The sequence below is a fragment of the Drosophila pseudoobscura genome, chromosome 4 (genome assembly GCF_009870125.1).
Source record: "Drosophila pseudoobscura strain MV-25-SWS-2005 chromosome 4, UCI_Dpse_MV25, whole genome shotgun sequence".
In the NCBI taxonomy this organism is placed as follows: Eukaryota; Metazoa; Arthropoda; class Insecta; order Diptera; family Drosophilidae; genus Drosophila; species Drosophila pseudoobscura.
In genome coordinates this window covers 26,637,638-26,662,976 of record NC_046681.1, presented here as the reverse complement: position 1 = coordinate 26,662,976, position 25,339 = coordinate 26,637,638, and the positions used below count along the sequence as shown (strand labels likewise).

At 40.7% G+C, this 25,339-nt stretch overlaps 4 protein-coding genes and 5 non-coding genes across 11 annotated transcripts in view; 5 read left to right on the top strand and 4 right to left on the bottom strand.

Moving 5' to 3' along the window:
* LOC4817536 (apoptosis-resistant E3 ubiquitin protein ligase 1) overlaps window positions 1–7,230 on the bottom strand; it is a 29,102-nt gene extending 21,872 nt beyond the window's left edge. For all 3 annotated transcript variants that reach the window (XM_015180832.2, XM_015180830.2, XM_015180829.2), the window contains exon 1: window positions 6,694–7,230. In XM_015180832.2, the coding sequence (XP_015036318.2) occupies window positions 6,694–6,901 (208 nt within the window). In that variant the 5' untranslated portion in view covers window positions 6,902–7,230. The remainder of the gene's footprint in view (window positions 1–6,693) is intronic.
* Window positions 3,756–3,827, top strand: TRNAQ-CUG (transfer RNA glutamine (anticodon CUG)). The gene has a single exon. It is a non-coding gene; the product is annotated as a tRNA-Gln (tRNA).
* On the top strand, window positions 5,956–6,027 carry TRNAQ-CUG (transfer RNA glutamine (anticodon CUG)). The gene has a single exon. It is a non-coding gene; the product is annotated as a tRNA-Gln (tRNA).
* Window positions 6,194–6,265, top strand: TRNAQ-CUG (transfer RNA glutamine (anticodon CUG)). Its single transcript has one exon. It is a non-coding gene; the product is annotated as a tRNA-Gln (tRNA).
* An 847-nt stretch (window positions 7,231–8,077) lies between the features above and the next one.
* TRNAQ-CUG (transfer RNA glutamine (anticodon CUG)) lies at window positions 8,078–8,149 on the bottom strand. The gene has a single exon. It is a non-coding gene; the product is annotated as a tRNA-Gln (tRNA).
* Window positions 8,150–8,513: 364 nt separating this feature from the next.
* TRNAQ-CUG (transfer RNA glutamine (anticodon CUG)) lies at window positions 8,514–8,585 on the bottom strand. Its single transcript has one exon. It is a non-coding gene; the product is annotated as a tRNA-Gln (tRNA).
* Window positions 8,586–8,700: 115 nt separating this feature from the next.
* Nplp4 (Neuropeptide-like precursor 4) lies at window positions 8,701–9,335 on the bottom strand. Its single transcript, XM_002132811.3, has 2 exons — window positions 9,186–9,335; window positions 8,701–9,073 (listed from the first exon to the last, which is right to left on the bottom strand). The coding sequence occupies exons 1-2, from the start codon at window positions 9,195–9,197 to the stop codon at window positions 8,882–8,884; spliced, it is 204 nt and encodes a 67-aa protein (XP_002132847.1). The 5' UTR covers window positions 9,198–9,335; the 3' UTR covers window positions 8,701–8,881.
* A 1,284-nt stretch (window positions 9,336–10,619) lies between these two features.
* On the top strand, window positions 10,620–11,015 carry LOC4817534 (neuropeptide-like 4). Its single transcript, XM_001356912.4, has 2 exons — window positions 10,620–10,756; window positions 10,821–11,015. The coding sequence occupies exons 1-2, from the start codon at window positions 10,745–10,747 to the stop codon at window positions 10,968–10,970; spliced, it is 162 nt and encodes a 53-aa protein (XP_001356948.2). The 5' UTR covers window positions 10,620–10,744; the 3' UTR covers window positions 10,971–11,015.
* Window positions 11,016–11,450: 435 nt separating this feature from the next.
* Window positions 11,451–22,184, top strand: LOC4817533 (neural cell adhesion molecule 2). The gene is made up of 7 exons (XM_001356911.4): window positions 11,451–12,393; window positions 16,422–16,640; window positions 16,721–16,867; window positions 17,617–17,748; window positions 17,852–18,004; window positions 20,739–21,227; window positions 21,338–22,184. Exons 1-7 carry the CDS (start codon window positions 12,339–12,341, stop codon window positions 21,520–21,522), a joined length of 1,380 nt encoding a protein of 459 aa, XP_001356947.2. The 5' UTR covers window positions 11,451–12,338; the 3' UTR covers window positions 21,523–22,184.
* Window positions 22,185–25,339: the final 3,155 nt, after the last annotated feature.

Below are 25,339 nucleotides of genomic sequence, written 5' to 3'. Positions count from 1 at the left end.
TTATGCTTCTAGTTTTAAAGCAGTGGTGCCACACGAGGCGGTACATGGATGCTCGGGATGCAATAGAAAATGTTAAAAAACAACATACATGTCGTGCGAACGACGCGGCGCATTGATGCTCGTTTGTAGACACTTGAGCGGACGCTGCAAAAAACCCTCTCGCACAATTCGTATCCATATCCCTCCATATCTCCTTCTAAATCTTAACTATCTCCGGCTCCATTCAAGGCCGTTTCCGCAGTCTGTCAGTGGCTGCCAGTTCGAATTGCAGGCGTCACCAATCTTTCTGGCAGAGTAAAAACCCATACCACACCCACCGAAAGACATTGGCAAATATTTATTGATAGCACTCTGACAGTGAAGGCAGGGGCAGGGAGAGGAACAGGGGCAGGGGCAGGGGCAGACGTGTGCGAAAATTATGCGCCAACCCTCACACACACTGTTCCCACTTCCCCGCTGTGCCCGGCCCACAGAAGTCAATAATTTCGTAACAGCCAGAAAATATAGGTAGTAGCAGCAGCCTCCTTCTGAAGCTGATTATCATCATCATCGTCAGCGTCATCATCGTGGAAGGAACGTGGCCATTGATGGCGCCATTTTTGTTTTTGTTTGCTCAACCAAACATCAGTGTGTGTGTGTGTGTGTGTGTGTGTGTGTGTGTGTGTGTCCCTGCTCCTGTGTGTGTGTGTGTGTGTGTGGTGTCTAGTAATGGGAGCTGACAAAACTTTCTCCGTGTTCGGTGTTCGGGAGGGAGGAGGGTACCAGTATCTGTATGTCTGGTCTGGGCATTTGTTTGTGTGTTTACTGTCGGAATTTGTAATGAAAGTGAGCTGTTCATTTGCTTTAGGGTCGCCAAGTGGCCCACACACATGGTCTATATCCCCTCTCTTTCAGTCGAACAGCACCCATCCCTCTCGTTGTCTTTCTCATTCTCTTGCGTGTAAAATAAATGTTTGCCATATTTTGTTGTTTTACGAGGCTCCTTTTTCGCAAGTAAAAAATAGAAAAGTAACCCACAGAAAAAAAGTAGGCCTAGTCCCGGCCATAACTTGTCATAAGTCGGCAGGGTCTTTTCTTGGCGGGTTCTTGGCTTTTGTGTTCTTGTGTGGGGGTCGAAGATAGAGCGAAATATAGGCATGATACTGAAACTTTTATGACTACAAATTTCTTTAGTGCAAAGCCAGGACGAAATGTTTGCTTTATGTTAATGCCCAGCCGAAAGGAACGGATCGGGTATAGGCCTGAGGTCTGTGGCAGCCACAAATGGAGAATAGCTAAGCCTACAGGGGCGAATGGTGGAAATGCTGCAGATTGAGAGACTGCGGCAAAAGTTTTTGCGCTCCTAAGCCCGGGTGTACTGGGATTCCGGAGGATTTTAGCTGGATTGCTATCCAAATTGTTGTTGCTGGTGAAAAGGTGGAAAAAACTGCAACTATCTAGCATAAGGATGTCTCTTTTTTGATGCTATAAACATTTGTTGATTATGTCACAAAAATAACGAGACTGAAAGGAGTTTCTAGCGGGCAGAACAGTATAGCAAAAAGCGCTCAAACAAGATTCCTTGATGTGAGCATTCTAAAAATCAAAAACATGGATTTGAATTCTCTGTAACCAAGAAAGTTACGAATCTGTGGGATAAATAGATATAGAGGAAGTGGAAAATGTAGCTTGGGAAACAATCCTAGAGAGTTTTATTTGGTATTCCTTGAATACGAGCATATATCTATACAACATATGTCTTCGTAGATCAATGTTGGAATTGGTACAATATTTCAATGATTTGAGTTGCTAATTTATCTATCTTTCTATAGAGGTATTATCTGTATATCGCACCCTATATCACATTAAATTATCGTTCATCGTTTCCCTCATCCGAATGCTGAAATTGTTGTATAATCAACCGAAGCCTTTCATTAAAGTCAGTCATCACCATGCCCTTGTTTCGTTCATTTGTTCTTATTGTTCTGTTCATTCCAGGGTATCCTCTCACCATATCCCTCTGCGAGCTCGAGTCTATGCTGTTTTTTCATTCGCCTTTTCTTGGCTGCTCTCTGCTCACGTTTTTTGCCTGTTGTTGTTATGCAAAAAGTTGAAAATAATCTTTTGCGTTGAAATGCGCAAATGTTTCTTTTCCCCCATATGCTTTGTTTGCCCATTCAAGGACGCCACAAAAGGCACCAACAATATGATAATTTCCAAAAGCAAGAGAGTACAATTGAGAGGCGAGTGTGAAAGAGAGAGAGAGAGCAGGGGAGCGAGAGAGAAAAACTTGGCTGCTGCATTATAATAATTGTGGCTGACAAATGCGACAGAAACAGCGACGAGAGAGGAACAAGGACAGCGAATAGAGAACAAAACGCCGTCGAGGGGGATGGCAATAATGATAACTAACCGCAAAAGAGCGCCGCCAGGCATCAAAGCAGCACGCATAACGGATGAACGAGGGAAGCGGAGGGACAGCGGAAGCAAAGCAGTGCATAGTAGAAACAGCTGCAGCGGAGCGCGGAATAGAGAAGAGCCAGCGGGAGCCTGGATGGGGATGTGTGTGTGTGTGAGTGCGACAGCAGCAAGAGTCAGTCAGGCTTCCGTTCTCTGACATCTTTGGCCTACATAACAAAAACAGTTGCAACTGTTACAGCACGGCGTGTGTGAGAGAGAGAGCGCGGCGAGAGGCAGGCAGAGAGAGTACGTAAGTGAATGAGTGTGAGAGGGTGGATGGGAGGTAGGTAGGGATGACACACAATGAGGCCTCTTGTTATTTGCACATGTGTAACCGTTGTCTGCTGTCTCTGTCGCTGTCTCTGCTTGTGGGATGCCCTTTGCAGACAAGGTATGATGATTCTCGTCTGATAGGAAAAATATACCGCTGTAAGTGGATAGTAAGACTAAATATTATCATAAATACATATGCACTGTATATTTATGAAATGCGTAATTGTATATGGAACCTGCAGGGTATCTAACGCTTCATACCCTAAAGGCTTTCCTATGGTTTCGGTTGTTTCTTGTCGCTTCATGTCCCTGTCTCTCTCTCGTTCGCCACTTGTGTCATTTTTAACTGCTTCTGAGCCTTCCCACACAGACTCTCAAGTTGGGCATAAAAACCTTTTAATTTGCTCCGCCGCACACTCCCCGTGCTCCAAACCTAACCCAACCCAGCCACCCACTGCTCTCCAGCCAACCCTCGTACCTCCACCACACTCGTACAAAACAAGGCGCAATTTCCTTTTAATTTCCTTGTAGGCATCGAAGGAAAAGAAGGGGGAGGGAAAGCCCACAGAAAAAAGGTTGGACATATTTTCTGTTTTCCTTCCGCCGGCCTGCTATATGCTTCTTCTTGTGTCGGACATTGGTCAATGTTTACCAAACAATTATTTCCTCTTTTTGTCGCACAAACTAAATGCTTCCGTCCAGGATGGCGTATCTTCCTCTCTCGCTTTCTCTGGCCATAAAGGTGGCCGCTCTTCGTCTCTTTATACCTTTGTTGGTAGCTACACTCCCCCTTTTTCCCTTCTTCGCACCCGACCCCCTTATTGCTGATTGCTCGAGCAATTTCGTCGGCTCTGCAAAAATGTCCGACGGGTATTTCTGGTTTTTATGGAAATATTTATTCGTATGTTTGCGTTGCTTTACATTGTTCTCTTCTTTCTTTTTGTGGCTTCTTCTCTTTGTTTTTCTTCTTTCTTGTTTTCTTGATCTAGCTATGATCTTTCTTTGGAAATCGAACAGAGCTCTTTGATGGCCCTCGCCCAGTGGGTTCCATGGTGTAATGGTTAGCACTCAGGACTCTGAATCCTGCGATCCGAGTTCAAATCTCGGTGGAACCTTAACGTTATTTTTTTTAGTTTTAAGCTACATATTTATAGATCTGATCTCACCATTGAGGGTGTTATTTCAGCTATATGACACAAGATTTAGATTTCTTATTGTCAAAATTTTTTCTGTGTTGCGTTGTATCGAAGTTCGAATGGATTTACCATATTAATTTGGATACTCCATGACAAAGAGTCTATATTTTCGTTAAGGTTATGCCAGAATTAAAAGAAATTTGTTCTTTCATTTAAAGAAACTTTTATATAAATGGGAAAAATTTATCGGAGAAGTATACAATTACTATAAATTCGAATAAAACTCGAATACATCCCGCAAAATCCAGGAAAATGTACCACCAACTCAAAAGATTCCGACAACCTACAAAGGGTAGTCTTCTCCTATTGTTTTTTTCTGCAATATTATGTAAGAACGGGCCAAAGCAACGTCTTCTTGAGCTGTTACCGCCTACACTTTTATATAAATGTACATGCATACATATATTATACAATTACGATTCATTCCCCAAAATGCCACTTAATGCATAATTGACCACAGAAGAACCCTTTTTTCGGGATGTCGTGCTGTTAACCCATTAATTAATATGCAGGTCAAAAGTAAATGCGATTTAAAGGTTAAGCGCGTGTGTTGGGGGGTCTCGGGAAAGGAGTACGACAACCAGAATTCAAGTGGACATGGACCTGGACACGGTCAAGTGCGAAAATGGAGAGAAAAGAGAAGAGAAGAGTGTCATCAAAATTAATTGGCAATTAATTCTTTATGAGCGGACACCGATGCGACCAGGCCGAAACCCCAACATCGAGTGACATTTAACATTATAACAGAAAAACAAACATGTAGAATCACACACACACTGCGGATGAGTCAGTTTATTTAGATAGGATAATGGAACACACGAGCCGAACAGAACAGAACAGATGGGGTCTATGGGGGTCTTCGGGAGTGCTAAGGCCTATAAAATAACTGCGCATTGAAGTGTGAACACCCCAATGGGGCATCCAGCGCCGTACTTCTCTCCAGCCTCTCCCACCGCCCGCCAACAATAAAAAATTAATATGCCAAAATGTGGAAAATTGTACGGCGCGAAATTTGCTTTCTTCCAGCATTCATTTACCCGTAACGCGTATTATAAGGATTAGCCATGCATCATTAGCTTTGAGTGGAACCGGCTGGGATATCTATCGCAGGATTATGTGATGGGCGAATATGAGAGTTTGGGAACACGTGCTAACCGAAATAAGTAGGTTAGGGCTACCCCAAAAACGTTTTATTTTTCCTTTTTCGTGTGTCTCTTTTGGTTATTGTTTCTGGGCTTTATTGTCCTCGGTGTCACGAAATGTTTTGACAACGTTTACTTCGATTAAAACAAGAGACGAACTTAGAAAACGCGATGGAAACTAACACAAAAAGTAAGAACTTTCAGCGTCTATTACAGTTTTTATTATTTTTTTTTCTGCTAGAATTTTAATTATAAGTTTTGTTGTGAGATTTATTTTTTGCTTGGTACCAAAGAAAAACGGGGGAAAAACGCGAGCACGTGGAGTGTGAACCCAGCGCGCTTCACAGGAAAACCAAAACTGAGCATTTAAGGACACTTACGATTGATTTTATACCGAAACCCTAGTCAGGCACGAGTCCGAAAAAGACGCGAGGCCTGCGACTGGCTGCTGAGTCTCTGACACAGAAAACTTTCGGGGGATTCAGGAGCCGAAGACCCGATTCGGAGTAAAGAAAAAGCTTTTGCTACGTCCTGGGGCTGCTCTCTCTCTCGGAGTATATATTCCAGCAGGTTGTTTTTTTGTTTGGCGCCCTTTATTAAAATTACATTACAATTATTCAGGGCACCATGTGCTTAATTAGCGTGTGTAATTTTTACGAAAAGTTCAGCACGTAATGAAGCGAGTTAAATCTCATAAAATGTATGGAATATTAACTTATGCAGCCCTAGCAATAGCAACAAATTTGTCTCTTGTTTACCTGCGAGGGAACCAAATAATAACAATAGATCAGGTTTTTATTAATAGCCCTAAAATTGTTGATCAACTTTCTCTTCTACGATCTGTGGTGTCAGAGCAGGTCATCGCTTGACTAGAAAACTGCCTCTAAGCGATGCTTGTTCAAAGCGGTTCTATGGTGTAATGGTTAGCACTCAGGACTCTGAATCCTGCGATCCGAGTTCAAATCTCGGTAGAACCTGAAGTGAAATTTTGTTTTTTAATAATATTTCTGTTAATACGACGAATTCTGTTTTTATATTGGTATGTATTTTTGTTGTTAATATCATTTAGTTTAAAGATAAATATAATAGAAGATCATCTTTGAACGGCTTTTACCGCTAATGGTGTTGCACGGCGTTCAGAGAGGTTCCATGGTGTAATGGTTAGCACTCAGGACTCTGAATCCTGCGATCCGAGTTCAAATCTCGGTGGAACCTTGATTTCTGAAAATCTTTTTTTTTCTTTTTCAACTCGATTTTATTGTATTTTTTCTAATTTTGCTTCCAGTGCATTTAGTTGAATTTTCGTGTTACTCAATTTTTTAATTTTTTTTCTCTACAGATTATTTACTGCAGCACGTGTTGAAAGCACATCAAAATGCAGCTTTAGAGAGCTTTCAAACTACACAAAATATCTCACACACACACACAAACATAAACATTTGACACGTGAGAGCGCGAGCACTTGCTGAGTGTAAGAGTGAGAGAGGTTGATACAATGAGTGTGATACAAACAAATAATAAATATCAACAAAAGAAACCCAAATCGCAATAATTCACAGCTGAACCTACGATAAGGAGGAATGCCAATGCCCCGACATCTGCAACCGTAAACTCAATACAAGGGATTGCATTACAAGACTCACCTTTATCGCGAAATAACTTTTTGTAGGCTGACAATTGCTCCGAATCCAGCCATTCCTCAACGGTGGGCAAAGGGCGCTCGGCGTCGGTGTAGCGTTGCAGCCAGGCGGGATACGATGTCCAGATCAATAGAACAATCTTCACTAGGGACACGGTGAACATCAAGCTCAAGACGAGGGCTACTATGACTTTGAGCGAGCGTTTCCACATAATCAAAGTTCGGAAGGTAGACCTGATAAATGCATGGGAGAGCTACGCAGCTGTCTCTTTCTAAATATTTAATGCGCGCACTTTGACATCGCTGCCAGCTGAGTTGCAGGTGGAAGCAACAGCACCACAGGCCACACACGAAAACAACGCGAGCATTTTTTCAAGCCGATTTCAACTGTATTCTGTTTCATTTAATCTCAAGTGTTGTTCTATTCTTACACTGAATATTTTATTTATTATTTTTGCACAAAAAATAGCACAAAAACGGTTGCAAAAGTGCATCCAACGCTGCCAGTGTGGCAGCGGATTTATCCATAAAATATACCGTCCGACTTCCAGAAATATACCGTCTCATTTTCAAAATATACCTTAAATATACCGAAAGAAATGACCGGGCTAAGGTGTACAGAAATTTATTTAAACAGGTGAGAAACTTTAGTTAAACCGCGAAGAGTACTGTTTGCAAATTACTCCTGTAGCTGCATCCTATCCTATCCTTCATCCTTGCATAAAAAAACCACGATATCTCTACCCTAAACTGAGCTAAAATTCTTCAAGATATAAAATTTTGATACCCACTGGTCGACAACGGGTTAATTGCTCTCTGTCCATGATCGGAACTCAAATTCGTCGATTTTGATATTCGATTTGATTTAACTAGCTAGGAAGGAAGCTGAGCCCTGAATAAATAATTTTGTCCGATTAATGAAATAATTGTCCAAATGACTGGCTAATTCTAAGCACTTCCTTTTCTTTGATTGTGTCTAAAATAAGGTTTAAGCAAATAAGATGAAAGCATAAAACGTAAGTGCGCGAGAAATGTTATGTAATTTTAACACTTTTTGCTTGTCAACCGGTCCTCTTTGTACTCTATTTCCGTTAGCTAATTTATATTCTGTTTCCGAAATTATTTTAAACATTACTAATGACTATTTTCTATCCGGAAGAAAAACATTTCCTCATTCGAATGCTTTTCATATCGCGGAAAATGTTGCTCTCACCAGAGACATAAACCATTTAGGCAGTTCATAAACCAAGAAGAGTCAGCGAGCTTTTTTAATTTTGTTTTAGATTAATTTAAATCAATTTACTTAAAGTGGAGCTTATAAGTAAAATGTAATTACACAAATACACAATTAAGAAACCTAAAATTAAAATAAAGAAAATTTTATATCAAGGTTCCACCGAGATTTGAACTCGGATCGCAGGATTCAGAGTCCTGAGTGCTAACCATTACACCATGGAACCACCTGACAAAAGTTGGACAAAACTCATAAAGATACTTCATAGAGCACATAAAATGCTGAGTTACCAATTTACAGAGGCCGATTTTTGTATCTTTTCATTCCATATAGAAATGAAACAACAATTGGAAATTGTACGTATTTATACATAACAATGTAATAAAAATATAATGCACAAAAAAAGTATAAATATACTTTTAAAAATACCTTACCTTTTTTTTTAGTGTCAAAGTACATATTACTCGTAGCTTATCAAAAATGCATACCTTTTTAGTGTCAGAGTACACATTACTCGTAGCTTATCAAAAATGCATACCACATAATATTTCCATTCGAACTTCTATAAAAAATACCGCGAAGCAGAATTCAGGTTCCACCGAGATTTGAACTCGGATCGCAGGATTCAGAGTCCTGAGTGCTAACCATTACACCATGGAACCATTTGCGATGCTGCCGTCCAAACTGATTCACAATTTCCACTGGGCCTTACTTTTTGTTACCCACAGCGAAAGCAGAAGCTCGATTCTACCAAAACGAAATTGTCATCAAAAATCAATTTTGCAACATTTTTATTTGTTCATTTTTTTGTGCGCTTTTTTGAAAAACTTTTATGACTGAAGAGAAAAACTTAATTAGCTCAAATTCCAAAGTCCATTATCAAGTCCATTATCACGAATCGCCGACCATTTGTGCGGGTGTTTGTTAGCCATCCAATCCAGGGGTTAAGCCACAGCACTTAGCCGTAGTACGAGTAGGGGGAGGCAGCATAATAGCCGCCGGAGTAGGCGTAGGGACTGGCTCCGTAGTAGAACTGGGGTGCGGGCTCCGGACTGGCAACGGGAATGGGGGCTGGTGCGGCGCGTGGCAGTGGTGCAGGAGCAGGCACGGCCAGGGCAGCGGCAAAGAGGGCGGCGAAGACAACGACCAGCTGTGAACAGATATGGTGGAATATGGTATTAGATATAGATATGGGTTGGGAATTCGCATTTAGTTCTGAAGTCCTTTCCTGAGGATAGGTCCTTAACCGTTCTAAAACTTACCAGCTTGAACATTTTGCTTGAATTGATTTTCCTTCTGGTTTCTGATGCTACTGAAGCGATTGCACTTTGTGGTTTGATGCTGTTGAAGCCCACTCACGGGTCTTATATACTCGTAGCTATCTCCCAGTCCCCGAATTTGTCACACTCATGACTTATTTATGATGTCGCACTTCTGGAAGCACTCTATGGGATTTATGGCCATTTCTGTTTTGCTCACATCATTCCGCAATAGTTTTCGTTTTCGTTTTGTATTTGTATTTGTATTTTGATTCTATTTTGATAGTTTTTGACAGACGAGAACACCAATTTCCCTTCGCATTCTAATGACTTCTTATTCTTTGTCGATCTCCGGCGATGGAATCACTCTCGGTTATAGAACTGGCCTTCAATGTATCGTGATTTCAGCACAGTGAGATAGTAGAATTTTTGCGAGCTACGCTCAGTGCATTTTAATTGGGGATTGCTTGTCGCCACTTTTGGCTTCTATTCAGGTGATTGATGATCTCCAGACATTGTCGGGTGTACTCGTATTGGTTCTTAACAAAATTTCAAGTATTTGGCGACTCAAATTCAGTTACAATCAATTGCGCAGAAATATTGTGGGCGAAGTATTGAAGAAATTCAATGTCCATACAATAATTTAACTGATTAAGAAGGAAATTACACTCAATGAGATTTCAGTTTAAGCGTTTTCAAGAGGCCCTACATCTCTAAAATATTTGAAGTGAGGAATGCTTAATTTAAATCATTTTTCATTCGATCTTAGAATATAAGGGTAGCACACTTTTTCTTTATCATTTCATTAGAAGGATGATATTCTCATCTTAACATTCTTATACTCTTTTTATAAATAAAGAACTTTCTATAATAAGTACTTCACATTTCATTGTTTAGAATAATACTTTCAAGTTCTCTTCCATTCGTATTGCCAAAACAAATCCTCTTATATCATCGCCTTCGTGCCCCCAAAGTGTATCACATAAAAACTGCGAAATCATGTACTTTTCAATTCCGAAATCAATCGAATTCAACCAAAACAAAGCCAAATGTTTACCCGTGACGAAGAGCCAAACCAAAAGAATCCAGTAAAAAAGAGTCAAAATAAAGAGCGACACTCTTTGGAGGAGTATGGAGGATGGGAGGAAGTGAGTCGAGGAGGATGCTAGCTGCTGCTGATGATGATGATGGTAGTGACGATGTCGTTAACGGCATATAGTGGGCAAACAGATTAAGAAACAATAATGTTCTTTGTATTCGCATTTGGCAGGCATTAGGCGAACCGAGCGCGTTAAGCCCGATAATGAGCCATAAACTTGGCCAACGAATGCAAATGGAATAACAAAATGTGGGAACGGGTCCCCGGGTCTCCCGATGCAGTCAGCAGTGTGATGACAGCAGCACTACAATAAAGCTGCTTAGACTCCCTCCCTTCCTCGGTGACCCCCTTCCCTTTCTTTATTCCGCAATGTTTGTTATCCGAATATAAAAGGCTGCAATCGAGCAAACATCGAGTGCAGTTCGATTCTGTTTGTCAAGTCGTAGAATTAACTCTTTCCATCATGCTGAAGCTGGTGAGTGTTTGCCAAAGGCCTACCCTTCCCTTTGATACCCAAGTGTTTCCCATATATTCCTCAGGTATTCCTGTTGCTCGCCGCTCTGCTGGCTGTTGTCCTCGCTGTGCCTGCCCCTGCGCCGGGCCCCAATCCGGCACCGGTGCCCCAGTTTGTCTACTCGGCTGGCTATCCCGCTGTGGGCTATGCCTCGCCCTACGTCTACTATGGTTGATGTGAATGATTCCCGATTGAATAAATAAAAGCTTTTGCATGAGAATTTATGAGTTTTTTTGGTTAAAGGATTGAGAGGTTATACTACAATTTTTTCAGATAAATTGTTATACTAGATATTCACTTTTCTTCCTTCTGGATGACCAAACTTGGTTTTGTTTATATTTATAGGAAGTATGCCATAATATTCTCCCATAATATAGGACACCAGGGTTAGAAACTGTTCCAAACCTCAACTTTGGTCCTGTCCAAGTAGGGCACAGATTTATACCCAAGAAAGCTCATCATCCTTCACTTCATCCTTTATAGCAAATCGGTGAAAATTATTTCACATTCTGTTTCCCCTAACACAAAAAGAGGCTTTCCACCACAAATCCTTCCCCCTGAAAAGTCCTCCTGCAACATTTCGAACTAGAAATTGTGTCTAAACATCCCTCTCGCCGGCAACAATGTTTCCCCCGAGGACGACGGAAAAGTGTGCCAACATTGCGATTCCCACGAAGTTGCGTGCAAGAAGAAGTTTTTCCTTTTCGGCCGACTTCCTGGCGATACGCCAAAAAGGATGCCACAGGACTCACGATGACTTCAGTGTATTTTCTGATTTCGCAACGATTCGAACGTGAACGCGGCTGGAAATAGAGGAAATAGAAGGCCAGAAAAGGAGTAACCCGCTCGAACGCGCTCGCGTGAACTTCGTTGAGAGCCCGAGTCCAGTCCTGTCGGGGAGTATCCTCCGTGTGCGAATGCAGTTTCAGTCGAATACCGTCGCCCGCCTGCAATGGATCGCCTGAATGCCCAACGACGAGGCCACAGCCTTGGACGACGGCCGTTCGCCAAGTAGAGCGCGAGAATTTGAACGTGGGAAAGTCGTTCGCAGGATATGTCACCGGAAATGTTCACCACCGGCCCACCACCGCGTGTCCTGCCCATCTCTCTGAATCCAAGTGTTTCCCCAAGTGCCAGTGCCTAAGAAAAAGATATATAAACGGAAGCAAAAGAACCACAAAAAAACAACAGCCGAAAAGCGAATGATGATGTTGGCCATGCCCATGCCCATGCCCATGAGGCTGATGATGTCATGCCATTGCCTTGGCCATTGTCCTGGCCAAAGTGAAAGTGTTGTTGTTGCCGCTTTTCCGGCCACGGTTGACACATGAGTCGCCCCGGCAGTCTTGTGCCATTATCCCTCAAGTGAACAGCCTCATAATTAACTGCCAAGGTTCTCAAGAAGGGATAACACGAAAGTCCAAGTGAAATAAACTCAAAAAAATCTACAACAGAAAGCAATTTCAGTGAAATTAACCATCAACCATTAACCATTAAGGATTAAGGATTATAACTGAATAAAGGATAACCCACTACTGGAGCTATGGATACTTTGATAGTCGTCTGCTCGCTGCTTCTGCTGCTCCTCTCACAGAATGGTAGGATAATCCCCGATCAGCCCCCGTTCTCCCCCTCTCTACCCTACATCCTCCATCCTTAAAAGAAAGGATTCTATACTGTGGTTTACCCCTTAAGCAAAAGTACTCGTAACTCTTGCTTTTGTGGCACAAAGTTTCTCTTTCCACAATAAATTTTTTCTTTCTTGTTCTGTTTTCATAAATGAAATGAATGCCAAATGAGTTCATTTGTTTTGGCATAACTTTTGCTTTTGGCCATGTTAATTTTGGCTTTGCTTTTGTGCCGAGTAGGTTGCTGCCTGTGGGTGGCTAGGGGTGTGTGTGGGTGTGGGCGTGGGTGGATTACTTTGATGGGGCTTTAATGATATCGGATGAAAGTTTACGATGCCTAGAAAGGCGATAAAAAGCAATGCCAGAAAGGTGGTGTAAAGATTATCAAGATTATTTTATTTGTAATTTAAATACAGTTAACAAAAATACTTTAAAATATTAAAAAATGTACGATACCATTTGAAACCATTTGAATTTTTATTTCAATGATTTTTAGTACTATTTTTGTTGTATACTTTTTAGCGTGAAATGTTCATCCAACTAAAAGAAATGTTTGTTTCCTTCGTTTCTCTCTCGCTTTTCAAATCTCTGTTCTCGTGTTCAAATCTAGTGGAATTAAGCACTCAGAGAGAAACATTTCTTTCTTTATGGGCATTTTTTTGTTGTTTTTTGCGGAAAACTTCTGTTGTCTCTGCAGCAAAACACCCGAAGAGGAATTTATTGTTTGCAATGTGGCAAGAAAATATTACACATACGCCCCATGCACCGCCTAAAAGTATGGAATGGAACATTTTAGTGGAGGGGAAACGTGAGTGATACTAAGCAACCCATGTGCGGCAAGATAGGGCGTGTTGGGGCAACCTTAACCCACATTAGCCCATGGCCACGAGGCCCCTTGAAGATGAAACGCAAATGATGGCAAAGATGGCAAAGATGTGGGAATTCATTAGACCAAAGGGAACACTGTAAAATGAGGGGATGGGCAAATATAAAGAAAGTAGGAGGCAGAGTAGGTGGTGGGAGATGGGGTCAAGTATGGGGAAGTAGATGAAGAAGATGTAAGTACCCATCTCAAGTCACTTGACAAGCTTTGAAATGTTGCAAAGAAAGAGAACAAGTATCTCAAAGTAAAGACATTCTATGTAGAACAAAACTATTTATAGAGATTGGATAGAAATGAAAGATAAAAAGAGGATAGGCTTACGAAACAACAAAGTCTAGATATATATCCATAGCTTAGCAATGAATGTGGAATTATATCACGGATCTTATTGGCATCCAAGAAACATGAAAAATTTAATCAGCTCTCTAAAAATTACTAAAAAAGATGCAATAATCTTTTAATCTTGGCAATAATGGAAGCCTGTTTTCCTTTTTCTGGATTATAACAAAGAAAGAATGTTGCTACAGACAGAACATAGCTGGGAAATAGCAGACGATGATGCAGAATAAACACATCCTAAAAGTACTGCAAATGCTTCCTGCTACAATTTTCTTACATTTTACAAGACCTAAATTACACAAAATGTAACAATATTGGATTCAATATAAAATCGCATAAAAAATATGCTGATGCAGAACAAATTGAAAGGATATTACCTTTCAGTACTAGTGCTCCGGCACCTCAACCTCCCCTTAGACTATCAGCGACTTCAGGATGATTGATATGCAGCACACAAAGGAGCCCAGCCCTAACAATCCAATTGCAGAAATTGTACCTCCGTTTATATGTGCATGTGTTGATACATACATATGAATATATCAAATATATACATATATATATACTACATTATATGTTACGTGTGCGTATTGCTTACAAAATTTTTAAAAGGCGAATTTGAATTTTTATTGGATTTACTCGAACATTTTGCGCACACATATGTACATACGTATTACGTACGTAGCATTTTGCCACTCAAATAAAATATTATTAAATTCAATTTGATGGATTTGTTGCCTCACTCTCTGGGCCAAGTGTTTTCGATGGTTTTCGAGAAGGGTGTGGGATGGCAGCATTGGACCTGGCCAGGACAGGCCAAAGACGGAAATGACATTAGATATTAGTAAAAATCTTTCAAATTAATTGGCTAAAGTTCTTTGATGAAGCAGCGTTGAAATATTTTTGAAAATTAATTTTATTTTGTTATGAAATTGAGACTGACAAAATGCAAATTTTAGTTAAATGTTTCTTGACAAAAAAAATTCTTAAAAGTTCGTAAAACTACTGCGTGAATATTTCAATAATCAAAAAGCATATTTTAATTATTCAAATGTCTAACTGTTCTTTCGTTTCCCTTTTATTTTATGCAAAATTCAACCAGAATTTCATGAAAAACTTTTAGCTTGAATAATACATTGACTAACCTAACCTACAGATTGAATAACAAATATATTGTGCTTTCCTCTGCTACCAATAGATTCAATTACCAATCATTATTTTCGCCAGCTATCAGAAACACAGCAGCAAACAAATAATATAAATAAAATATTAAAAATGAAAGCAAACAAGGGAACAACTTTTTTGTACTCCTGTTTTTTTGCAAATAGTTTTTGGGTATTTATTTTCAATTTTGTCTGCACCAAAAAAACCTCTCAAATTGTTTATCGGAAATTTTAGTCAGTCCCATTACTGAAGAGTCGCGGGGTAAAACGGATAAAGGTTAGCCGGATGGGCGTGGTGGCCATAAAAAAAAGGAAAAATATCGCGTGGTGGGAATTCAGGAATGCGTCCCTTTGGGTATAACAAAATAAAAGGATGTCGATGAAATGCTCTTCTACAAAAAATTACTTAGAAAAGTGAACTAAATTTATTGCTGTGCGGAAAAAATTACGCTGAAATGAGTTTTACTGTTTTACTGGCTCCACTTTATATTTTTTTTTTCTATTTTGGCTTTATTGGTGATGTGAATTGATAATTAAATTAAAAATAAACCCTGAAACGAATGCTACCTTTGGCGTAATGAACGTCGTAACACTGGCAGTTCCACGTTCAGTGGAAGTTTAATACATTGGTACTAAATGTTGCAAATCTTCACCTCAAACATCAGGCCTAGTAAAAACATAACGATAATCTTATTAATCGGTTAACAGAGAATAATAGTTTCATATAAATATGTGGCAATAACATACGTTTCAAAAGCATCCGTACCTTTTTTAAAAGATATACAAATACTAATAATTTAATCCGATTTTAAGGAATTTTTGCGCTGCAGGAATCTGTTCAAAATTGTATTCCCGTTTCCCCGAGTGTTTGCACAAACAACATTTAATCAATGCAAATAGAATACAAATTTAAACATTTTTTGTTGCATATTTCCATATTCTATAGCATGTATTTTTTTGTCCGTGTACATCTTTTATACAATTTGTAAGTTTGATTTAATTTATTTAAATTCATTTTTATGTGATTCGTCAATCAAATGATGCACAATATATTTTTTTTGATAGTTTTTCCTACTTTTGATAATTCATATTGTAATTTTCTTGTTTTTATAATTTAAAAAATCAGTATTTCTTTCCTTGCTCGTCAATTTGTCTTTCTCTCTCTCCATAAAAAACAGAACGCGAGACTGCAGCAAAGGAATTTCTATTAAAAATGCAACACAAAGTTGAAAGGGGTTTGAAGGGGTAGAGGGGTTAATCAGATGCTTGAATATTTCACAAGGAATATACTCTCTATTTAGAGATTCATGCATTCAATGGAGGCAGAGGCGGAGGCGAATGAAAAGCTAATTAAATCCAGTGAAATAAAAGGAAAAACGAATAACGATACGATAAAGTACTGTGGAAAAATGAAATAAAAAACCTACTGGCTGTCCATATGAATTATGATTATTTTTTATGAGCAGAACTACCATCTAGGTCCATTCCTTTGACCTCATCTACCGCCAACTCCTGCCTGACAGGCTTACTCCTTAGCCCTGCCATCCAAGCTTTCAGCTCGCGGAAAAAGTGATAAATTTCATGCAAAAATTTTCTCTTTTTCTCTCCAATTGCAGCTGCAATCCTTGGACATCTGGAAGGCAACGCATCCCCCGTCTCGTCTTCGCCTCCGTTGAGGCTGCAGCCATCGACGCCATCAATAACGCATTTTGTAAATGACTCCTTCATCATCTTCTGCCAGACAGTACAAAAGGATATCGACACCAAGTGGCGTGATCCCCGCGGCCAAACCCGTGAGAACACCAAGGGTCGAGTGCACATCGAAAAGAAGACGGGTAATAGTCCTCCGCTCATCCTCTCAGTGGATACTATATCCATTGGATGGGAGTTACATTCCTCTTTCATCTTTTTCTAGGTCTTCTGGCTCTGGTCTTTGAGCACATCTCGTTGGACGACAGGGGCAACTGGACCTGCGAAGTGAATGGCTATGGAAATGGCAACCAGAATCGGAATGTGAATACCGAGCGCGAGTTCTTTTCCTCCTTTGAACTTCTCGTAAATCGTAAGTTGGCTCCAGACTTGGGTACAAAAAAAGAGGGGAAAAATGAAAGTCATAAAAATTGTTGCCAAACCTGTTCGCATAGAAAGTCTTTAACTTGGCTTGGAATAACAAAAAATGTTTCAAATAAATATAAATTTATTTTAAGTTCCAAAAACTGATACAACGCATCTCTGTGAAATTCCTGGGCCTATAGTCTTGGCCAAAACAAAATGGACTTACCTCGAGAATGTTTTTTTTAAAGCCCGTCTAATTGGGAGTCCCAGTTTCCAACAACTAGATATTTTTCAGTAATTTATTCTACAAGCTTAAAGTTTGTTATCTATTTATTTAATTGTGATAAGAGATGTGAAACACATATAGAGAAAAACGAGAACCAGACCGCTAGTTATGTTCTAGAGCTAATTTTCTTTTTCAACTATTTAGATAGGGTGAAAAGCTTCTCAAAACAGGTCCTCAAGTAGGTCCTCCTAGAACAAACTTTCATTTCAATATTGGACTGACTGTTTTCAACATTGAATAGTGCTCTGCATTAGCTGTATTCTAAATATCACCCCGAGTTAACGTACTTTTGCACAAATGTGTGTCAACTTACCAATCAAGAAAGATACCATGTAAACAGCAAAGAAATCAAAGTGTCCATACACACAGATGTAGATATGTACAGGATGTCATGACCCAATGTACAATATTTACTGAGTAATTTGACCAACGTATTTCCTTCTTCCTTGCCATTTGTGAACCCCCACTAGAGAAAATCTCATTTGGCAAAACGGAACAAGTGCAGTCGGTGCGGGAAGGACGCGACGCGATGGTCAATTGCTTCGTGGAGGGTATGCCAGCACCGGAAGTCTCTTGGCTCTACAATGGCGAATACATAAACAGTGAGTACACCCACCACTTTCTCCTCCCCCCACGTGGCATGGCAAACTTGTTAACTATGCAACTATTTCCCTATCCCCCATCCGAACCCTTTTTTTCTATCAGCTGTGAACTCGTCGAAGCACAATCGCCTGTCGAACGGTCTGTACATCAGGAATGTCAGCCAGGCGGATGCCGGGGAGTATACGTGTCGTGCCATGCGTATAACACCAACTTTTTCGGATTCCGATCAAATAACGATATTGCTAAGGATACAACGTAAGTACAATGAGCGAAGGGGCACGGACATGGATACCCATGTCCCTAGTTCTCTTCCTGCTATTTTTTTGGTAAGCTCAGATTGCAGCACATACAGACACACCCACTTGCAGTCCTGCCCCCGAGAATTCCTGCTACGTGCCACACTTGATAATATTTAATCTAGAATTTATTTTGTACCCCCCACTTGTTGGCAATTGCATTTTCCATCCCGCCCCCCACTGTGTGGACTCTCTCTGTGTCGTCCCCCCTTTGAAAGCTGAAAATTGAGCTTAGACTTTGCAACAAAATCTTTTGCTGATAGCAGCTTAAAGTTATTTAAGCTGCTCTTTCCCCCGTGGCATCCTGGTCCTTTTCTCCCTCGCTTTCCCTCTCTGGGGAGTGGAACATGCTTCGTTGGCTATAATGAGATTTCAAGCTGCTTCTGAGACCCTACACGCTTCTGAGAGAGATGTAGGAAGAGACAAGGACAGGCAGCGAATCTCCTTCCGCATGTCAGGGTCAAGTGGCAGGAAAATGCAAATTATTGATGCAAATTTTCTAATGAACATATTACTTGGAAGCTGTCCGTAATTGGCTTTGGGGAAACAAAGACAATTGTTAAATTGGGAGTATATAACAAATAATGAGACAAAGAAGTTATCAAGCGAATAGATTAAGTGGAAACAGAGGGACATAAAGGGGAAAGCTGAGTATGTAAGTGATGTTGCAGTGACAGGAAAAGTTAATCCTGAGCTACCGGTCAATCGAACATAAACCAAGTCAAAGGGCACACCGATTACTCAAACATAGGAAACATAGTTTATGCATTCGTACCCAATAAATTCTTGCTTGTGTACCCAAACAAAAAAACAACGAAAGCCCTCTCTTGAGACTCATTAATATTGCTGACATAGCCAGGGAGCAGAGTCCAATCCAAAGTGCCCCCATCAATATCGAAACATATGTATGTACATTTGACTTCATAAAGCAACCAACACCAGGCAAACCAAATAGAAGCTCAGTCAACTCCACTCCATTGGGGGGGCTTGAGTTAACACTCCCCAGTGCCCCAAATACACATGCCCCTGATTCTACCCAAAAACGCCTCTCTCCAATTGAGTTGCCGTCAGAATTTTACTAATGACTGCAGGACGAAGGTTTGCACAAGCCAGCAGCAGCAGCAGCACCCAAATTGGACCTCCAAAACGGTGGGTCGATCCAGAGTTGCCATCAGCCCTCAAATCATTGCAGTGTGCCCAGCTGGCGCTGAAAAGTAAACACCAAACGAATGGAAACCGAAACTAATTTGCAGCCCACTAGCTAGGGAAGGTAGGGAAGGAGCAGGAGATGAGGACTAGGACCAACAGCACAGAAGCTGCAGTGGGGGCAGGACGAGATGGAAGATGGAGAAGGAACCGTAACGGATGAACAGATGAAATGCTGCAATATATAGGTTTGCATTTCCTCAGCAATAAACTTCAATGAGCCGCAGTGGCGACGACAACGACAACGACAAGGACGAAAAGGACGACGACGAAATGCTAAAATGTGCTATTAGTTTACGCTTCAATGGAGCATCGGGCTTAGGGTGGAGGTGTCCCCAGAGGTTGCAGAGGGTATCGCAATATGTACAGTGGTGTACATATTGAAAGGGAGCTCAATAAATGTATAGGTATGTCAATGCACAGTTCTAGCAGGGCTCTTAGTAGCTTTGACGAACACCGGTATTAAGTTTGCCTACTAAAACATTTTATATGGAATTTTATTTAGCTTAAAACGACATTAAATGCTCCACTTGGGAAATATTCCTAAGCTTCCGTAATTTCTTGCGTTTTTTGCCATTCACTAAGTACCGCTTATCGTAAATTCAAAATGACACGCCGGCCGCTGCCGCTTACGAATGCAATGCCAAAGCATGTCAGCGAGCAGCGACGCCGACTGCAAATAAGCTTTGACCGTGGGAGTAGGAGAGGGAGCGTGAGTGTGGGGGCAAAAAAGAGACGAAAGTGCTGCTGCTGCTTTGCATCGATTCTTGGTTTTTTTTCTTCCTCGTGCTGGGCTCAAGGTCGTAAATATCGTCGCTTGTTTGTTCTTGTTATTAGCAGGAGTGAAAAAAGTAGGTGCGCTCTGCCCTTTAAAGTAATTTTTAAGCGGTGTTTTTTAGATGGTGCAGCATGTTGGAATATTGCTCTCTACATACACAAAACGCAAATAATATAAAATCTGTAATAATCGTGAGAGCGGTCTAAGGAAATGCCTCACCTTGTTCAAATAAACCTTGATTTCTTGCACTTTGCATCTTTGCTTCAGGCGACCAAAGGGCGTCGATTTGTGGTTGGTAATTTGCATACTTGAAATTAATTCAAAGTTTTAGTCTAGTAAAAAGCAAAAATTGGAGATAGTTCTACAACTCCCACTCCACTGTACTCCATACATAGATAGGTTAACAGTTAACCAGACGCAGAGCAAAAGCTAAAACAGAAAGAAAAAAAGTGTAACTGATGTGCCATGTGCGGTGTCAGTGAGGTCTCATTGGGGGATTTAAGCAGAGACAACGACAAAGTGCAACAGCTCTGCACCTACTATCCCTATCTATGCGACTTTCCCCCTCCATTCGTGTGTGTGTGTGTGTGTGTGTGTGGGCAGGCATGAGCAAACGAAACCAGGCCGTTTCCCGCCCCCACCTCCCTTTCTATCTGCAAAGCTTAGGACTTACACCAGCTGTGCCTCATCTCTCTTTTCCTCTTTGCAGATAAGCCCCACTGGTTCTATAACGAGACGCTGCTCGTGCAGTACGCGTATGTGGGCGGCGCCGTCAATCTCAGCTGCGACGCCATGGGCGAACCGCCGCCATCATTCACCTGGCTGCACAACGGCAAGGGCATCCTGGGCTTCAATCATCGCATCTTCGTGGCCGACTATGGGGCCACGCTGCAGCTGAACATCCGGAATGACAGCCAGTTCGGGGACTACAAATGCAAGGTGGCCAACCCGCTGGGAAGCCTGGAGCGTGTGATCAAGCTGTTGGCGGGGGCCAAGCCCATGGGGCCCACACGCTTCCAGCTGAAGCGCCTCTTTGCGGATGCCTTTGAGCTGGATCTGCGCACGCCCCGCATGACCAATGTCTCCGATGAGATGCAGATCTTTGGCTACCGGGTGGCGTACATGAGCGAGGGCGAGTTCAAGTTCAGCGCCGGCAACTGGAGCCATGCCAAACAGCGGGATTTTTCATTTCATAGAGGTGAGTAGGTAGAGGGTAGAGGATTGGACATCATGAAGAACATAAAAATAAAATAAATCCAATTTCTGGCTGAGTAATACCTCTTCTCCTCAAATTCCATTCCTTTCCAGGCCAGCGTTTCATCATTTCGCATCTGAAGGGGAACACCACGTATCTGATGCGCGCTGCCTCCCGAAATCTGGCCGGACTCAGTGACTGGAGTGGCGTGAAGATCTTTGCCACTGCCGCCGCTCGCAGCTGGTACCCGTCCCCGTATCCGGTGTACGCACTCATCCTTGCTTTGATTTATGCATAGAGCTTGTACCAAATCCAATACCCGTACCCAATCCCAATACCCATCCCAAATCCGAACCCGATCTTGTTAATGTTGCTGCTGAGTTCCCTATTTTTTGTATCTTCTGTGATAGAACTTTGTGTGTGCAATTCACTTAAACCTAAACCTAAACCTTAACCCAAAATCGAGAGAAGTACGACGAATTATTAAAGAAAATGCTTTTTATGCTATATAAATATATATAGAGAATATGTTCCGCCTATTGCCAATTTTTGCTGCCAACTTTCCATTCATCAATCACATTTTTTGTACGTTTTTTAAGAGGGAAAAACCACAAAATCGATTATATTAACGAAAGAAAATGAAGGAGGCGGAAAACGATGTTTATGGAGAGGCGAATCCTTACGATACATACAATACATATGCATTGTCAACTTTACCTTATAGTTAAATATGAAAATGCCCAACTCTACATAAATGTTGTTCAAGCTAAAACTAAACCGATAAAACTATGTAAACCGAAACAAAAAAACTTTGATGAATTTTACAAACAACCGAAAGAATGAATGTCCAAATTATTGATAAAAAAAAACACACAAAAAACATATAAAAAAACCAAAGCAAATCAATAATAGTAAATGGATTCAAATTAGCTTAATTGAAATGAAAAAACGAGAAACAGATGCGAAAAAATGACGAAGGAAAAAACCCCGAAATGAAATGTTTAGCCGGTAAGCAGTGCGTATGAGTAATATGAGAATAAATTCAACTGAATGTGTATGCAAATGACTTTGATTGGGGGCTTGGGTTAGCAAAAAAGAGTCTTATGGAGGGGGTTTTTTTGCAGGTCTAAAGAAAACAAGAAAGGTCTTATATTGATTGAGGGCCAAGGTAAGTCAATGTTCTTCGAATTTCAGTGTAAATTAAACAAAAATATTTCTAGAAGAATACAATACATTAATCCACATATATGCTGATAGCTATTTATAGCTATAGCTATAGCTTTTTTATCTTTCCAAAACTTTTTCCACAATTCCTTGATTAATTGAAACAAGGAACCAAACCTTCCCCTTCTTTATTTCACTTAACAACCCGAACTGTCAACACATTTCATGAATAATTTCCTGGCTTTCATTTCCTCAAGGTGTCCTTAGATGTTTATCTGGTGTCCCCCTTTTGACAGCAATTGCCATGAAAATGTTTATCATATTCATTAACGCAAATCTCGTAGTATTTTCAGATCATAAACATTAAGGAAAAGACGTCCCCTAAGAACCTTGAACATTATGGTAGGCTCATTGCTTATTCGAGGCACGCACCCAATTACACGGAAGTTTCTTGAATCCAGCCCGTGAGCTTACCCCCTTTTTGGCAATAAAAAAAATGCGAGAGAGAGAGCATAATAAACTAACTCATAAAAGTCAATAAACTGTCAAATGGCAAAGCATTTACATCACTTAAGCATAAATCTCTGCCTCGGATGGGACTCCCAAACAGGACATCACATGACTGGGCGATACAGGACCAGGATGCAGAAGAGGGGGATCCATTTACATAAGCCCACAGATTCACCCCGGCTATAAATGATCATTAACGCAATCGGCCGTAATAACTTATTGTATTTTATTTAACTTTTATTTCTGCATGAGTTTTTTTTGCGCCTCCCTCTCGCCCTCCCGCCCTCTCACACTCTGTCTCTGGCTGTTGTAAAAGCGAAAAATATGGAAAATTGTTACGGGTCAATGCGAATCCGGCCGCAGACGTGACAACGTGAAACAAAAATAAGCAAATTATGGCGCACAAATAAATACAATTCATTCGGTTTGCACACAAGTATTGCTCTTTCTTTGTATGTGCCGGAGTTGGTATGAATTCATACCAATTCATTGCGGAACTGAGGACAACAGTGCCACGCCCGTCCTGCACCGAGGCAGATTATTAATACACAGTTTATAGGCAATTTTCAGGTCCTGCTTGGGGCTGCTTTAAGATTGATGTGCTTTTGATTCAAAGTTTTGTGGGTAAAAATTGTTTTAAGGGAACACTTGGGCTATGGGATTTTCTAGGGAGTTCTGTTCTCCTTTAGTACCCCTTTTCCGATGCTTTTATTCAGATCTTTAGCACAATTTTAAAATAATTGCAATCAAAATAGTTATTTCCTTAGAGAAAATTCTGATCCATAAAGTACTTTGATCGTATTGGAGATTTTGGAATAAGTACTAGATCTATCTCTTACCAAAAACAATATTTCAAAGAAGCAATTTAAAGAAAACTATGATTAAAAACGTGATCATGGGTGATCATTTTAATAGATTATTGAAAGTGAAAAAGATCTCGAAAAAGGTGATACCTTCTTCTTACAAAATGCATGTTTATATATGTCATTGGTTTTTAAATTTATTAGACAACAATTTTCCTTTTTCACTTCTGATAAATTTCTCACAACGTTAAAATCCTACCCAACCACTCTCTTCTTCCACAAAAAAAGGTACCATCCATTGCAGAAAAGCACATGTCGGGTTCCTGTTCAGACAGTGCAACATTTTTACCCACCATGAAATGTATATGAAATTAATCTGCTGCGGCAACAATCACTTAAAAGTGGATATTTACACCTGCCCCACAATCCGCCACCTGCCGTGCAGCACCACCACCTGCCATTAAGCAAATAAGTTAACCCACTGATCAAAGCCAGCATCGAATGGCAAAAGATGTCAGCCTCTGTTTCCGTTTCCGCTTCGTGCGGCAGTTGCAATTTCGACTGCAGTTGCAGTGGCAATCTTTCATTATTTATGATTATTTTTACTTTCGCAGGCACGTCTTTTCCTGTGGCAATTAATGGGGGTTTTTATAGGTATGTGGTATAATATATATATGTTTATACACGTATGTGTGGGAAACGAGGGTGGTACCATATTGGTTTGTGCTGGTATAAAATCAGTAAACATTATTACCTGGCCTGGCCATCAGTGCCAGAAAGTTTTCCCCGAGACCAACCGTTGTGTCCGTAATCGTTTCGGTTTATTTTAATTAAAATTTACAATTAATACTTAATGAGTCGGGCGAGTGACATCAGTGACATCAGCAACAGCAGCAGCAGCAGCAGCAACAGAAACTGCATCGGTGGCACTGGCAGTGTGGCAGTGGCAGCATCATGTTGATGTGCATCAAATTGAATTTCCCCCATATAAGATACTCGCTGCTCGTGTGTGTCCTCTGTTGATGATAATTTTCTGAAAAGTAATTTCTACCCGCACAAAGACACAATCACACAACCGTTAAAACAGGCACAAACACAGATTGAATACAGTGAAGCCATTGAGTGGGGACCACCACTGGAAATGGGTTTGCTATATAGATCCTAGACTGCAGTTCAAGCACTCTATACGGTTAGATCTATAAAGTGTACGCAAATTTCCCTTAAAATATATGGAATGCGGAAAGTGATTGCATGTAAAGTAATATTCTTTTAAGCGGATAAAATATCTGGTTTCTTGATGTGTACCACTTTTTGTATGTATGTATCTGCGACCATTTCTAATGAAACCCTTTACAAGAGATACAAGCCACTAGCCGATATGAAAAGGAACAGTTATTGAGCCCCAATCAGCACAAACTCCGATCATCTCTCTCCGATCTCCCTTTGAATGGAGTCTTTTCTGAATCCCAGTGTTACTCTTGGAGCATCATTTATGCGAGTATATATCCCGTGGCTTGGGAAAGTAAATATACTCGAACACAAATGGTCACTGCCATCACACGGCATTCTTCTATATGTAGTTCTATAGTTTTATAGTTTTGATTCTTAGTCTGTTTTAAAAGAACCTTCACTGTACAT

Excerpts from the sequence above, each read along its gene's own strand:
- LOC4817533 (XM_001356911.4), top strand. The coding sequence starts at position 12,339 with ATGGATACTTTGATAGTCGTCTGCTCGCTGCTTCTGCTGCTCCTCTCA. Across the intron at positions 16,868-17,616 it reads CTTTGAACTTCTCGTAAATC|AGAAAATCTCATTTGGCAAA; the intron begins GTAAGTTGGCTC and ends AACCCCCACTAG. Across the intron at positions 18,005-20,738 it reads GATATTGCTAAGGATACAAC|ATAAGCCCCACTGGTTCTAT; the intron begins GTAAGTACAATG and ends TCCTCTTTGCAG.